The sequence below is a fragment of the Equus caballus genome, chromosome 10, assembly GCF_041296265.1.
Source record: "Equus caballus isolate H_3958 breed thoroughbred chromosome 10, TB-T2T, whole genome shotgun sequence".
NCBI classification, from domain to species: domain Eukaryota; kingdom Metazoa; phylum Chordata; class Mammalia; order Perissodactyla; family Equidae; genus Equus; species Equus caballus.
The window spans coordinates 62826757-62839632 of record NC_091693.1 but is presented as its reverse complement, the minus strand read 5'-3'; the positions used below and the strand labels follow the sequence as shown (position 1 = coordinate 62839632).

Genomic DNA, 12876 nt, shown 5'->3' with positions numbered 1-12876 from the left:
ACAAAGAAAATGTGGTGTATATATGCGCACACACACATACACACACACACAATGTAATATTATTCAGTCACAAGAAGGAAATTCTTCCATTTGCGACAACAGGGATGGACCTTGAAGGCATTAAGCTAAGCGAAATAAATCAGACACAGAAAGACAAATACTGTATCATTTCACTTATATGTGGAATCTTAAAAAAAAAAAAAGTCAAACTCATAGAAACAGAGAATAGAAAAGTAATTGCCAGAGGGTAGGGGGTGGGAGAAATAGGGAGAGGTTGGTAAAAGGATACAAACTTTCAGCTGTAAGATGAATAAAGTCTGAGGATATAATGTATAACATGGTGACTATAGTTGATATTGTATAACTGAAATTTGCTAAGAAAGTAGAACTTAAATGAATGTTCTTACCAAAAAATAAAAAAAGGTAAATATGTGAGGTGATGGATATGTTAATTAACTAAATGGGAGGAATCCTTTCACAATGTACACGTATATCAATGCATCATGAGGTACACGTTAAATATCTTACCAATTTATCTGTCAATTATACCTCAATAAAGCTGGGGGAGGGCGTGTCGAGAAAGAATAGTTCCCTTACAGGACTTTATGCCACCTTAATGCTTTTTCTCTTCTCTCGTATTTTATATAATTTTCACCTCAGTTTGCCTACTTCTCAGCTCACTATGCTGGAAAACATTGAAATAAAAGTCAGGAAAATTGAGCTCTTGCTTTTAGCTCTACTAATAACTAATTCTCCATCACTTGCAAGACAGTGCTAGGACTTGAACTCTCTTGATTCTCTCCCAATTTGAACTGTGTGTGAACTTGGAATCTCTCCACCCTCGTAATGGGCAACTCAGCCTGGTTTTATGACTTTCTCCGAGAAATATCTGCCAACCCAGCAGTGGGCAATGGGAGGTAGAAGAGATTCAAATCTATCTAGAGTTGGGGCTGGCAAGGTGGATGCTGGGAAGCGACAAGAGGGTGAGAGGGACTAGTCTGCTCATAAAAGCATTACTGAAATGAGTCAGTCTGAGCTGGGAGGAGAGGCAACTGAGACAGAAGGAACTCAAAGGACGAAAAAAGAAGGAGGAGAGGATTTTAAATACCTACAATCAACATTCTTCTCTAATTCCATAACCCTAAATATCAACTACACCACGTGGTCATCTGGAATGGAGATTATATCAATGATCACTCAATTGTCCTGTGCAATCCTGGAGTTCATGACTGTTGTCAGAGAACTTAATCTGTTTAATATTATTCTGTATTGCCTCTATAATACTCTATTAATTATACAGTTAAATTATTTTCTGATAACCATTTTGAACTTAAGGCTTTTACAGAAAAAAAACGAAAATTTAAAAACGATGTGATCATCTAGAGGGATGATGAAACAGTGAAATAAATCATCACTATTTCATCATCCTTCAGTTTTCTTACTGCATGGCCCAGCATATTATCTGATCTTCCCAGAAGTTAAAAAAGACCTTAGAAGACAGGATTTTCATAGTCTTTTTCTTTTTAACCTTTCATTGAACACAGCTGAGAATTCAGGCTTTTTCATTTTCTGTCTATAATGGCAAAGAGAAGAAAATTGATACAAGATATTTTGCAACTGTTAGACACACAAGAACACAAATACAAAAAGACAGACAGCAGTACTCCAGACTCTAAAGATGACGGGGAAATGAACTGTATAAGCTGAATCTGTTTATGAGTCTTTTACATAAGACAATATCCTAGATGTATTTTCTCAAACTCGAGAATCAATGGGTGAACAACATACTTCCATGGACAAAAACGGCATTTGTTACCCAGTTAGTCACTCTACAGAGAGGATGTCATCATGCAATATTTTTTGACAAGAAATTTTTGCTAAAAGGACATGTAACAGTATTCTCTCACCTGTTATCAAGTTTTTGCTGGAAATTTACTTGACATGGTTCATAAGTAGACAAATGCTGAAGACGTTGACTGAAAGGAGATAAACAGTATAGAAATGAAAAAGTTCATTGAATTGATCATTTTAATCAACGTCTACAAATGAAAATGTTTGGCTATTATGGACTGAAAAAAATGACCACCCTCTCCTCCATAAAATTATGAGCCGTGAAAGTTTTCAAAGTATTGCATTTTGAGGATACAAAGACAAGTAGAAGAACCAAGGAAAAAAAAAAAAAGCTGGAACCTCTTAGAAATATACTTGAAATCTGGATCAATATTTATAAGATGGATATGTTCCAGGCTCATCCATGAGCAATTACTTGCATTCAAAGGATACTGCCCATTTGGGATATGTATATCTTCACACCAGAAAAATACGGAATAAAATTTGGGCTTTTTACATTTAAATTCTTATTTATTTCCACTATAGTTGTTTTTTTTTTATAACATCCCTTTATCTTTATATCTGTTAATTATTTGTAAAATGACTTTAAAATACGCTTTAAAAGGGTCTTTTGGACTCAGATGGCAAATGGTGATGACTATTCTTCCCGGTATACTGGTGGCTAATAAAATGTAGAATTTGATAAATTTTGTAAGAAACAGAAAATGTTATTGTCTTTTCAAGAGAAGATATGATCACAATTATTGGGAGCAACAGGAATGTTTCTGTAAAGGAGTTAGTCTGGCTATAACAGCTAGTTAAAAGTTAATAAAAATGAGTAAGGTTTATACAGATGGAAGAGAAAACATGCCAGGTGAATATATGGCATGAATAAGAAGACAGTAGAAAACTGGAGGTTATGTTTAGGAAGGCAAGTTGGCTAGCTTGGAAAAGAAAATGGAAACCAAGATTACTGAGCAGAATACTAAATATATTTTATAATTTAATATTTTAAAAATCTTTCAACTTACAGTTGAAAAACAATTGAGTTTCAAAGTTGATATATACATTGCTCATGACCACAAACCTAATAATGGAGAGCCCAGGATTTCAGCCTGTAACTGCAGTGATCCATGATAAATCACTTAATCTCCTGGGTTTCCTCATCCATAAATAAATTTCATTACCCAGGAATCCTTTTTAAATATGATAATAATTCCCACTTACTTGACATGGTTGCTGATGGTCTCAAGTGAGATAAATATTTTAAAATGCTTGCCAAACTACAAAGCTCTATATAAATGGTAGGTGCAATTTCTTTCCCTAATCTTGGATATTGTATTCCTGAAACACTTCCACCCAGTAGTGGTAAGATAATTAATGGTAGAAGAACTGACGCTCTCATGAACTAGATGGGGAAGAGCAAAAATAAATAACAGGAAAAGCTTAAAATATCTCCCCCTTTTCAAGAACATTAAGAGAAAGAACTAAATGGTCTAATAACAATATTTTGCAAATCTTATGGATGCCCTATAATTAATTTGTATTTATCGTTCCTTGTCCACTGGGATGTTCTTTACCACGTCCTACTCTTGCATTTTGATGTGGCGGTAGTAAATTAATTGACCTTGTTGCAGATGCCATGCATTTTTTTCCTGTGTGTAGATCCACTGTTGAAATGTTCAGTATTTTTCTGATTTATATCTTGGAATCCCTACAAATAAGTCTCAGAGTAACTTTGTTTTAATAAATTCTATCAGAAAATTTTGTAGATGAAGAAAATTATGAAGGTGTTAATCTGTGTATAATAGTTTTATGTATGGGAAATTTGATCACTGTTCCTATATTCTACAAACTATTCTTTCATCTAGCTTTCAGGATATTCTATTATATTGGTTTTCTTTCTACCTTTCTGATATTATTTTCCTATCTTATTCTCAGTACCTTCCTGGATTCACCAAGATCTAAACTTACCCTTGTCTATTATCTCTCCTTTGAAAAATTGATCCATTTCCTTTAAACAAACTATTTTCTTTATGCTGATCACTCACAAAATATTCCCACTTTGATGTCTTCCTGTAATCTCAAACTCAATTTCTCTCTTCAAGGCCATTTTGACCCCTAGTTTTCAGATCTCCTCCAATATTGATTGATCTTTCCTTTAAGTTCCATCATTCATCATTGCATTCATAGTGTTTATTGTTACATTACTTGATTGGCTCAAAGGAAAGGAAAAAGTATTATTAAAATCTTCACTATCTTTTTGTCCTTTAAAAGCAAAACAAAAAAAAAGCAGCTTACTCTTGGTCATTTCTCTAAACCTATGAACAGTCTTTTCAGCTTCTTGTTCATTTGGGGACAGATTCCTTGCCTTCTGTCTTTATGCAATGACAAAGATGGTCATGCTAACTGATACTCTAGGTACATCTGTCAGCCCACTTGGCCCTCTCAATCACCAACCAGTGACGACTATATTAGTATTATCTTGGATAATGTAAATGAAACAAACATTTATTAAATCAGTCACCATGCATTATTTTTTTAAATAGTGTAATAAAAGAATAAAAGTAATGAAAAGGAAAACTGTTATGAGCTGTTAGAACCTGAAGGTAAAAAAAGACAGTATTTAGTACCAAAGGGCAGCATTATTACAGTGGGAAAGGTATAGGGTGACTAATGTCAAAAAGAAATAAAAGCATTAATTAATACCTACCATACTTTTTGTATCAGATATTACTGTCACGCATTCCAGTCAATATTGCAGACTAATAGGCACCCACTGAGCTATCATTTAACCCTATGGCAGAAGCCTCATCTCCTGGGCAAAAACTACCAAACTCAACTCAATTTCCCTTTATTTACTCATCTTTTGAGAAATCTTTTTGACTTTTTTAACTAAGCTTCAGTAATCACTATATAAGGAGTTTTCAAAGAAGTGGTAATGGGAGAACTAAAAGGTAACTATATGTTGATGTGCATCTTTGGAGATACTGCTGGTCTGAAACTGGAGGAGATGCTAAGGATCACTCACAGATTTGGGAACATCATCGAAAGGATAGACGGCAGTTAAAGTCATGGGACGGAAGTCAACTAGCAAAATGTGAAGAGTGAGAAGAGGACTACAGATAACATTTTCAGAAATATTTCTATTTAATAACTTACAGGTGGAAGAATCAGTCAGGTGTCTATGAAGGAATAGTCAGAGAAGCAGTAGGAAGGCAAGAAAACAGGCGTTTCCCTAGCTTAAAAAAAACTATAGTTTTGTATTGGAGAAAGTGGCTAAGAGTGATCAAATAAGAGGAGGTATTAAAGTAGGCTGATGGATTTAGCAAGCAGGAGGTAGTTAGAAACCTCAGGTGGAACATACAATGAACACAAAAGAATTAAGTAACTACAACTGAACTGCAGTGCCAGTATCAAACTTAACTTCCTCAAAGTCAAACGTGTGTATCTTAGGAAAAAAATCTTCTCAGAGGATTCACTTCCTCAGAGAGCGGAGAAGCAGCCCTTTCAAGAGCTATACACTATGTATTCTTTTGAAAATCACCAGTGTCCAATAGAAAAACAGACTGAAGACACGCACAGGAAATTCACAAAATGAGAAAAAAAAGACACATATTTTTAAAATACACTAGCAAAAATGAAAATTAAAAAAATTAATCATACCCAAAAAAATCAATGAATTATATTCCCTTCAAAGTAGCATATAAAAATACTCTGACTATACCACTGAAAACAGCTAAAAATAGTGGATAAAATATTTTACAAACATCTTTTGAAATGCATTACTGATCAGGCAAGAAAGTAAGAGATGGTTAGAAGTAAAAAATGAAGTGAAGGCAGAAAATTAGGGCAGTAAGTGGAGCACTGAAACAGCCTCTCACCCCGGAGGCGTCTACGGAATACTGCCAACCTCGAGGTTTGACCTCGCAAGGGGGATGGTGGAGCAGAGGAGTCAGGAAACACCTAGGATCTGCCCAGCGGTTGGGAGTCTAATAAGGAATCATGCCCCACAGAGCTAGAACCTCCCCAAACTGCACTCCCAATGTAAATAAATGAAAAATAAACTTGCCCTGCAGAGGGGAGGGCATATGGAAACTTTTCTACCCCCAATCTGGCACTGGGAGGAAGAGAAAACAAATCTCCCCTGAGAACTAATAACCACCACCCAGACTGTGTTTGGTGTTGCAGCTCAAGCAGTGATACAGCCTAAGCTGAGTATTATAAAATGGTTCTCAGTTGGCACATGACAAAGCAAACACAAAAACACTCTGCAAAAAATTCGCCTTTCAAGCCAGGAGTCAAAGAATTCCTATAGATAAAAGTCCAAGAAGTATGACTGGTTTAAAAAGAAAAATCATAAAAGACAAAAGAACATAGGGCACCGTGAACTCTAGCCAGTAGAATCAGACCCAAAGGCCTCAGGCATTTGGTTGATCAGATTCTGACTGTAAAACAAATACGTTTTAATATGTTTAAAGCAATGGTTCCTAACATTATCAGGTCAATGTCTACTTTTTTTAATAAATATTTTTGTAATATCCCCATTCTTATCCCGAAAGAAATTTAAAATAATATAATCTACATATACACATTACATATGCATATATATTCCTTAACTGTGATATATAGGAGAAAAAATAATTTATAGTAAAATAATACATACTTCAATCAAAAAATGCAGTAACAAAATCACACTAGAAGACATAATGAAATTGTCACTGCTTGTACTTGTCTATGATAAATAAATTTGGATTTAAGAGTAGCCATTCCATACAAATACAGAAAAATAAAAGAGGTACAGGAGAATACTAGAATAAAAATTAGTGTGAGTATACCTATATACAACAAGAGAAAGGAAAACCACCTTAACTGAAGCAGCATAACACGTCAAGACAAATTTTGTAAAAACCAACATATAAAAATGAGAAAATACAACACTCTTCAAATGAGCTAGACCTTATTTCATAAGTGCAGTATCCAATTAATTCTCCATGCTGTAATCTAATGGACAATAGTGATGAAGTATAGCAGAAAACATCCAAGTATCTTTTAATTCTACCACACGCTGAGACATAAATTCAGTGTCAAGTATATAAAAGGACCTTGGAAACCATATCCTTTCATAGGAGATGGGGAATAGCTGATGGATTGGAAGACAAAAAATAATTCAAAAGGTTATAAAGAAATTGTTTCTGGAGACAGTGACACACTAAGGCTGAAAAACAACTTGCAATCCCAAAATAAATAATTTCCATATGCAATTTTTATAATATAAAGTGTTTTTATCTCTATGTTACAAAAAAACCTAGGAATACATAGGTTCAGTGGGCTTCTGATCATGACAGATTTACTGTTACTAGACTTGCTCTTCTTCAGTAAACAACTATAAAACAGGAAAAGATATACGAGGCAATTGTTTACAGGCACTGGATGGGACAACAGACAATGGAAAACTGTGATGCTTTATAGAAGGGAAATATTTAAAGTAAGCACCATGTTTGCCTGGTTTTCTGCCTGAGTAGACTTTTGGACTAAGGGTCAGGAGATGGAACCAAGCACAGCACAGTGGTGTCAGTGAGCTGAAGAGGTATAGATCTGAGATCAGCGTTTATGAAGCGGTTGGAATTCGTGGGACAGACTGCTGGAGAGAAGAGATCTGTATAAAAGAGCATCCCCACCCCCATACACAGAGTGAGACGGCAAAGCATAGCAGAAAGAGGCTGTTGTTTGGGGGACAGATAAGCAGATACCCAAGGTCACACAGGGCTGGGAGATACGGAGCTCCACTCAGCTAGAAGGGAGAGACCACAGTGGATTCTAACTGCAGCACTGTGGGCAATCAGTTGAGATCCCAGTAAGCTCATGTCTTAGGAACAGGGACCATACCCTAGAGGAAGGGCAGCATCTAGGACCAAACACAGAACCAAAATAGATCAACACTAACCTAGAATAAAAACAAGGCTGGCAAAATAAAAATCCACCAGTAATTCAGTTGCCTGCCAGGAAAAAACTCAACACTTTGTAAAGAAGATAAAAACCCAGATTCCCTACCACCTATTTGCCACAACATTCTGCATACAATAAAAAAAATTACTAGATGGGTAGCAAAGCAGGAAAAAGCAACCCATACTCAAGAAAAAACAAGTCAATAGAAAAGACTCTGAAAAGACCCAAATGTTGGGAATAGAAGAAAAGAGCTCAAAACTGCTATGATAAATATCTTCAACAACATGAAGGGCAAAAAGGACATAATGAAAGAAAAAAGTGAAATTGACAAAAAAAAAACAAGAAAAAGAAAACCATAAAAAATAAACTAACTGGAAATTCTAAGACTGAAAGTTATATCTAAAATGGATTCATTGATTGGGTAACAGCATCATGGAAACTGCAGAAAAAGAGTCAGTAAATTTAAAGACATACAAAAGAAATAACATGAATGAATTACAGAGAAAATAAAGGACTGAAAAAATATGAAAAGTGCCTCTGTGACATGCGGGATAAATATGAAATAGTGTTTTTTTTTTTTTTTTTTTTAAGATTTTATTTTTTCCTTTTTCTCCCCAAAGCCCCCCGGTACGTAGTTGTATATTCTTCGTTGTGGGTCCTTCTAGTTGTGGCATGTGGGACGCCGCCTCAGCGTGGTTTGATGAGCAGTGCCATGTCCGCGCCCAGGATTCGAACCAACGAAACACTGGGTCGCCTGCAGCGGAGCGCGCGGACTTAACCACTCGGCCACGGGGCCAGCCCCTGAAATAGTGTTTTATATACGTAATTAGAGTTCCAGAAGGAGAAGAGAGAATAGGGCTGAAAAAAAAATACTTGAAGAAATAATGGCCAAAAATGTCTTAAATATGAGAAACGTCTTGGATAAACAGATCAAAAAAGTTCAGAGAACCCTAAACATGATAAATGCAAAGAAAACCACACCTTGGCACATGATACTACTAAAAATCCAAATAAAAGGGCAAAGAGAAGAAAGGGATACATTTCATACCAAGTGAAAAAGAAACGAATTACATTTAACATCTTCTCAGAAATAATGGAAGCCAAATGACAACTGAACAGCATCTTTAAAGCAGTAAAAGAAAAAATACTTTCAATTGAGAATTCCAAATCTGTTAAAATTATCCTTCAAAAATGAGAAGAAAATAAAGATATCTAAGAGAACTTTTGGCCAGCAAATTTCCACAGGAAGAAATGCTAAAAAAAAAGTTCTTCAGGCTCAAGGGAAATATTACTACATGGGAACTTTGATCTACACAAAGAAATGAAGAGAACTAGAAATGGGTGATGTGCACATAAACATAAAATGCTATCTATTTTCTACTCTTAATTACCTCTAAGATAAATACCAATTTAAAGCAAAAGTAATAAGACTGAATTGTGGGATTTATAAGTTATGTTGAAGTAAATATACGATACAATAGCACAAAGGGTGACATGGGGTGAACAAACTCATACTTTTATAAGGTTCTTACATTTTATCAGCACACGAAACAACATTAACCAAAAAGAAGGCAGAAAAGGAAGAATAGAGAAAAAAAACAAATGAGAAAAATAGAAAACAGCAAAATGGTAGACTTGTGTCTAACTATATCAATAATTAAATGCAAATAGTCTCAATTTTCCAATTAAAAAGCAGAGATTGTCAGGTTTGATAAAGAAAATTACTCCATGCAAACAATAATCATAAAAAAGTTAGTGTGGCTATATTAGTACCAGACAAAGGAAACTTCAAAATGAGATATATTATAAGAAAAGTTGGAAATCTCATAAACACAGAAAGTCAATCTATCAGGAAGCATAATACTCCCAAATATGAACGCAACTAATTTGCTACTAACAGAGTTTCAAAACACAGGAAGCAAATACTGTCAGAACTCGAAGAAAAAACAGAGAAATCCACAATCATGGTTGGATTTAAACATCCCTTTCTCAGTAATTGATAAAACAAGTTGACACACACATCAGTAAAGATACAGAAGATTTCAGCAACACTATCAACCACCATTACCTAACAACACACTCAATATCTGCAGAAGATGCATTGTTTTTGAGTGCATATGGCACATTGTCCTGGATAGAACATGTCTTGGGACATAAAAGAAGTCTCAATAATTTTCAAAAAGTCAAAAGTCCTATAAAAATACGTTTCCTAATCACAACGGAATTAAATTTAGAAATAAATAAGACACACAGAAAACCCAAAATATTTTAGAAATTACACAAAATACTTTTAAATAACAGATCAAAGAAGAAATCACAAGAGCGACAAAAATCAAAACAAAATATGTTAAAATTTGTGGGATGCAGCTAAAGCAGTGCTTAGGAGGGGAATTTAAAGCTTTAAATGTTTACATTAGAAAAGAAAGGTTTAAAATCAATGGTCTAAGTTTTCATCTTAAGGAGTGAGAAGGGGGGGCTGGCCCCGTGGCCCAGTGGTTAAGTTCGCGCGCTCTGCTGCAGGCAGCCCAGTGTTTCGTTGGTTCGAATCCTGGGCACAGACATGGCACCGCTCATCAAACCACGCTGAGGCAGCGTCCCACATACCACAACTAGAAGGACCCACAACTAAGAATATACAACTATGTACTGGGGGGCTTTGGGGAGAAAAAGGAAAAAATAAAATCTTTAAAAAAAAAAAAGAAGTGAGAAGGGGCCGGCCCGGTGGCACAGCAGTTAAGTTCAAAAGTTCCACTTCGGCAGCCGGGGGTTCACTGGTTTGGATCCTGGGTGTGGACATGGCACTGCTTGGCAAGCCATGCTGTGGTAGGCATCCCACATATAAAGTAGAGGAAGATGGGCACAGATGTTAGCTCAGGGTCAGTCTTCCTCAGCAAAAAGAGGAGGACTGGTGGCAGATGTTAGCTCAGGGCTACTCAAAAAAAAAAAAGAAGTTAGAAAAAGAGCAAAATAAACCCAAAGTAAGTAATATGAATTAAATAATTATGAGTAGAAATCAATGAAAGAGAAAACAAATAGAAAAAGTTAACAAAGACAAAAATTTGTGTGAAAACATTAATAAAATTAATCAGCTCCTAGTAAAACCGACCAAGAAACAAATTACCAATATCAGGAATGAAAGAGGGAATATTGCTACATGTCTTACAAAAATTAAAATGATATAAAGGAATATTATGAATAATTCTATGCCAAAAACATTCTACAAGTTAGATAAAAAGGAACCAGTCCTTAAAAAACACAATATAAGAGAATAAAGAGACTATTCTGAATTGCCTTCTGTAATGGTTAATTTTATATGTCAACTTGGCTGGGCCATGGTATCCATTTCTTGGTCAAACACCAGTCTAGATGATTCTGTGAAAGTCATTTTTAGATGTGATCAACATTTAATTCAAGAGACATTGAGTAAAGCAGATTACCCTCCATAACCTGGTCATTTCAGTACATGCAGAGAAAAGTATTTGACAAATCCAACATACATTCATGACTAAGCACTTGCAGAAACTAGAAATAGAAGAAACTTCCTCAACCTAACAAAGAACTACTATCATAATTAATAGTGAAATGCCGAATACTTTCCTCCAAAGAATGAAAAGGCAAGGATGTCCACTCTCACCACTTCTAAATAATATTTTAATAAAGTACCCAGCCAATGCAATAAGGCCAAAAAAGGGAAAGAAATAAAAGGCATAAAGATGAAAAAGAAGAAAAATCATCTTCATTTGCAGACAACATGATTGTTAACATATAAAATCCTAAGGAATCTACAAAAGTAATACAATTAATAGGTAAACACAGTCATTAAGAAATCAATTGTATTTTTATACACTAGCAGCAAACAGGAAAAAATTTTAAAAGATTAGATATAATAGCATCAAAATACATAAAATACTCAACGAGTAAGTTTAACAAAAGATACAGAATACTTTTCACACTAAAAACTACAAAACATTACTGAGAGAAATAAAAGAAAACCTAAATAAATTGTTATATATGAATTTAACGAATCTGAGGACTCAAAATTGTTAAGAGGTAAATTCTCAACAAATTATTCTATATATTAAATGCAATCCCAATGAAATTTCCAGTTGACAAGTTCACTTGTAATTTATATAAAAATACAAAGGAACTTGAATATCCAAGGCAATTTTGAAAAACATAAACAAGGTTGGAGGACTGATTCTACCTGATTTCAAGACTTACTGTAAAGCTACAGAAGGGTTTTTCAATCCCAGAATTGACATTTTAGGCCGTATAATTCTTGTTGTGGGGGCTGTCTTGTGCATTATAAGATTTTTAGCATTTTCCCTAGCCTCTACTCACTAGATGCCAGAAGCAATTCCCCTACTCAGTTGTAACAACCAAAGATGTCTCCAGATATTGCCAAATGACCCCAACAGGGTAAAATCACCCCCAGCTAAGATACAATAAACAAGACAGTGTGGTATTGGCATTAGGATGGACAAATAGGTTAATATAAGAGAACAGAATCCAAAAACATGCCACCTTTATGCAGCCAATTGATTTTCAACAAAGATGCCATGGTAAACCAAAGAAATAAAGCAAGTCTTCATCAAAAAGGCATTAGAAAAATTAGATGAACTTTAGGGGAAACGGGAAAAAATTAGGGGAAAAAATGAATCTCATCCTCTACTTCATACCACATATTAAAATGAATTCATTTATGAGTAATAGACCTAAACATGAAAGGTAAAATCACAGTAATAAAAGGCTACTCCATTTAAGAAGCAAACGAGCAAAAGAAGAAATACAAATGGCTCAAAGTACATGAAAAGATGCTCATTCATTATGATGAGAATGAAAATTAAAAGCAAAATGATACACCACTATACAATCAATAGAAAGACTAAAATTAAAACATTAAAGTTATAAATATGGAGAGGATGCAGAACAACCTGAACTCATAAACAGAAGTGGTTTAGAAAACTGGCAGTTTCTTATGAAGTTAGGAAAATTACTCTATGATCCAGTATTTCCACTTTTATGTAGTTACTCAAGAAAAATAAAACTATATGTCCACAAAGACTTTTACAAGAATGTTTATAGCAGCTTTATTCA

General features: G+C 34.8%; 1 protein-coding gene across 5 annotated transcripts in view; it reads right to left on the bottom strand.

The window, feature by feature from the left end:
* LIN28B (lin-28 homolog B) overlaps nt 1-12876 on the bottom strand; it is a 151247-nt gene that overhangs the window by 14741 nt on the left and 123630 nt on the right. For 2 of the 5 annotated variants that reach the window (XM_070223620.1, XM_023650860.2), the window contains exon 5: nt 1908-1976. The exons of the other annotated variants lie outside the window; for them this stretch is intronic. In XM_070223620.1, the coding sequence (XP_070079721.1) occupies nt 1908-1976 (69 nt within the window). The remainder of the gene's footprint in view (nt 1-1907; nt 1977-12876) is intronic. 5 annotated transcript variants of the gene reach the window in all.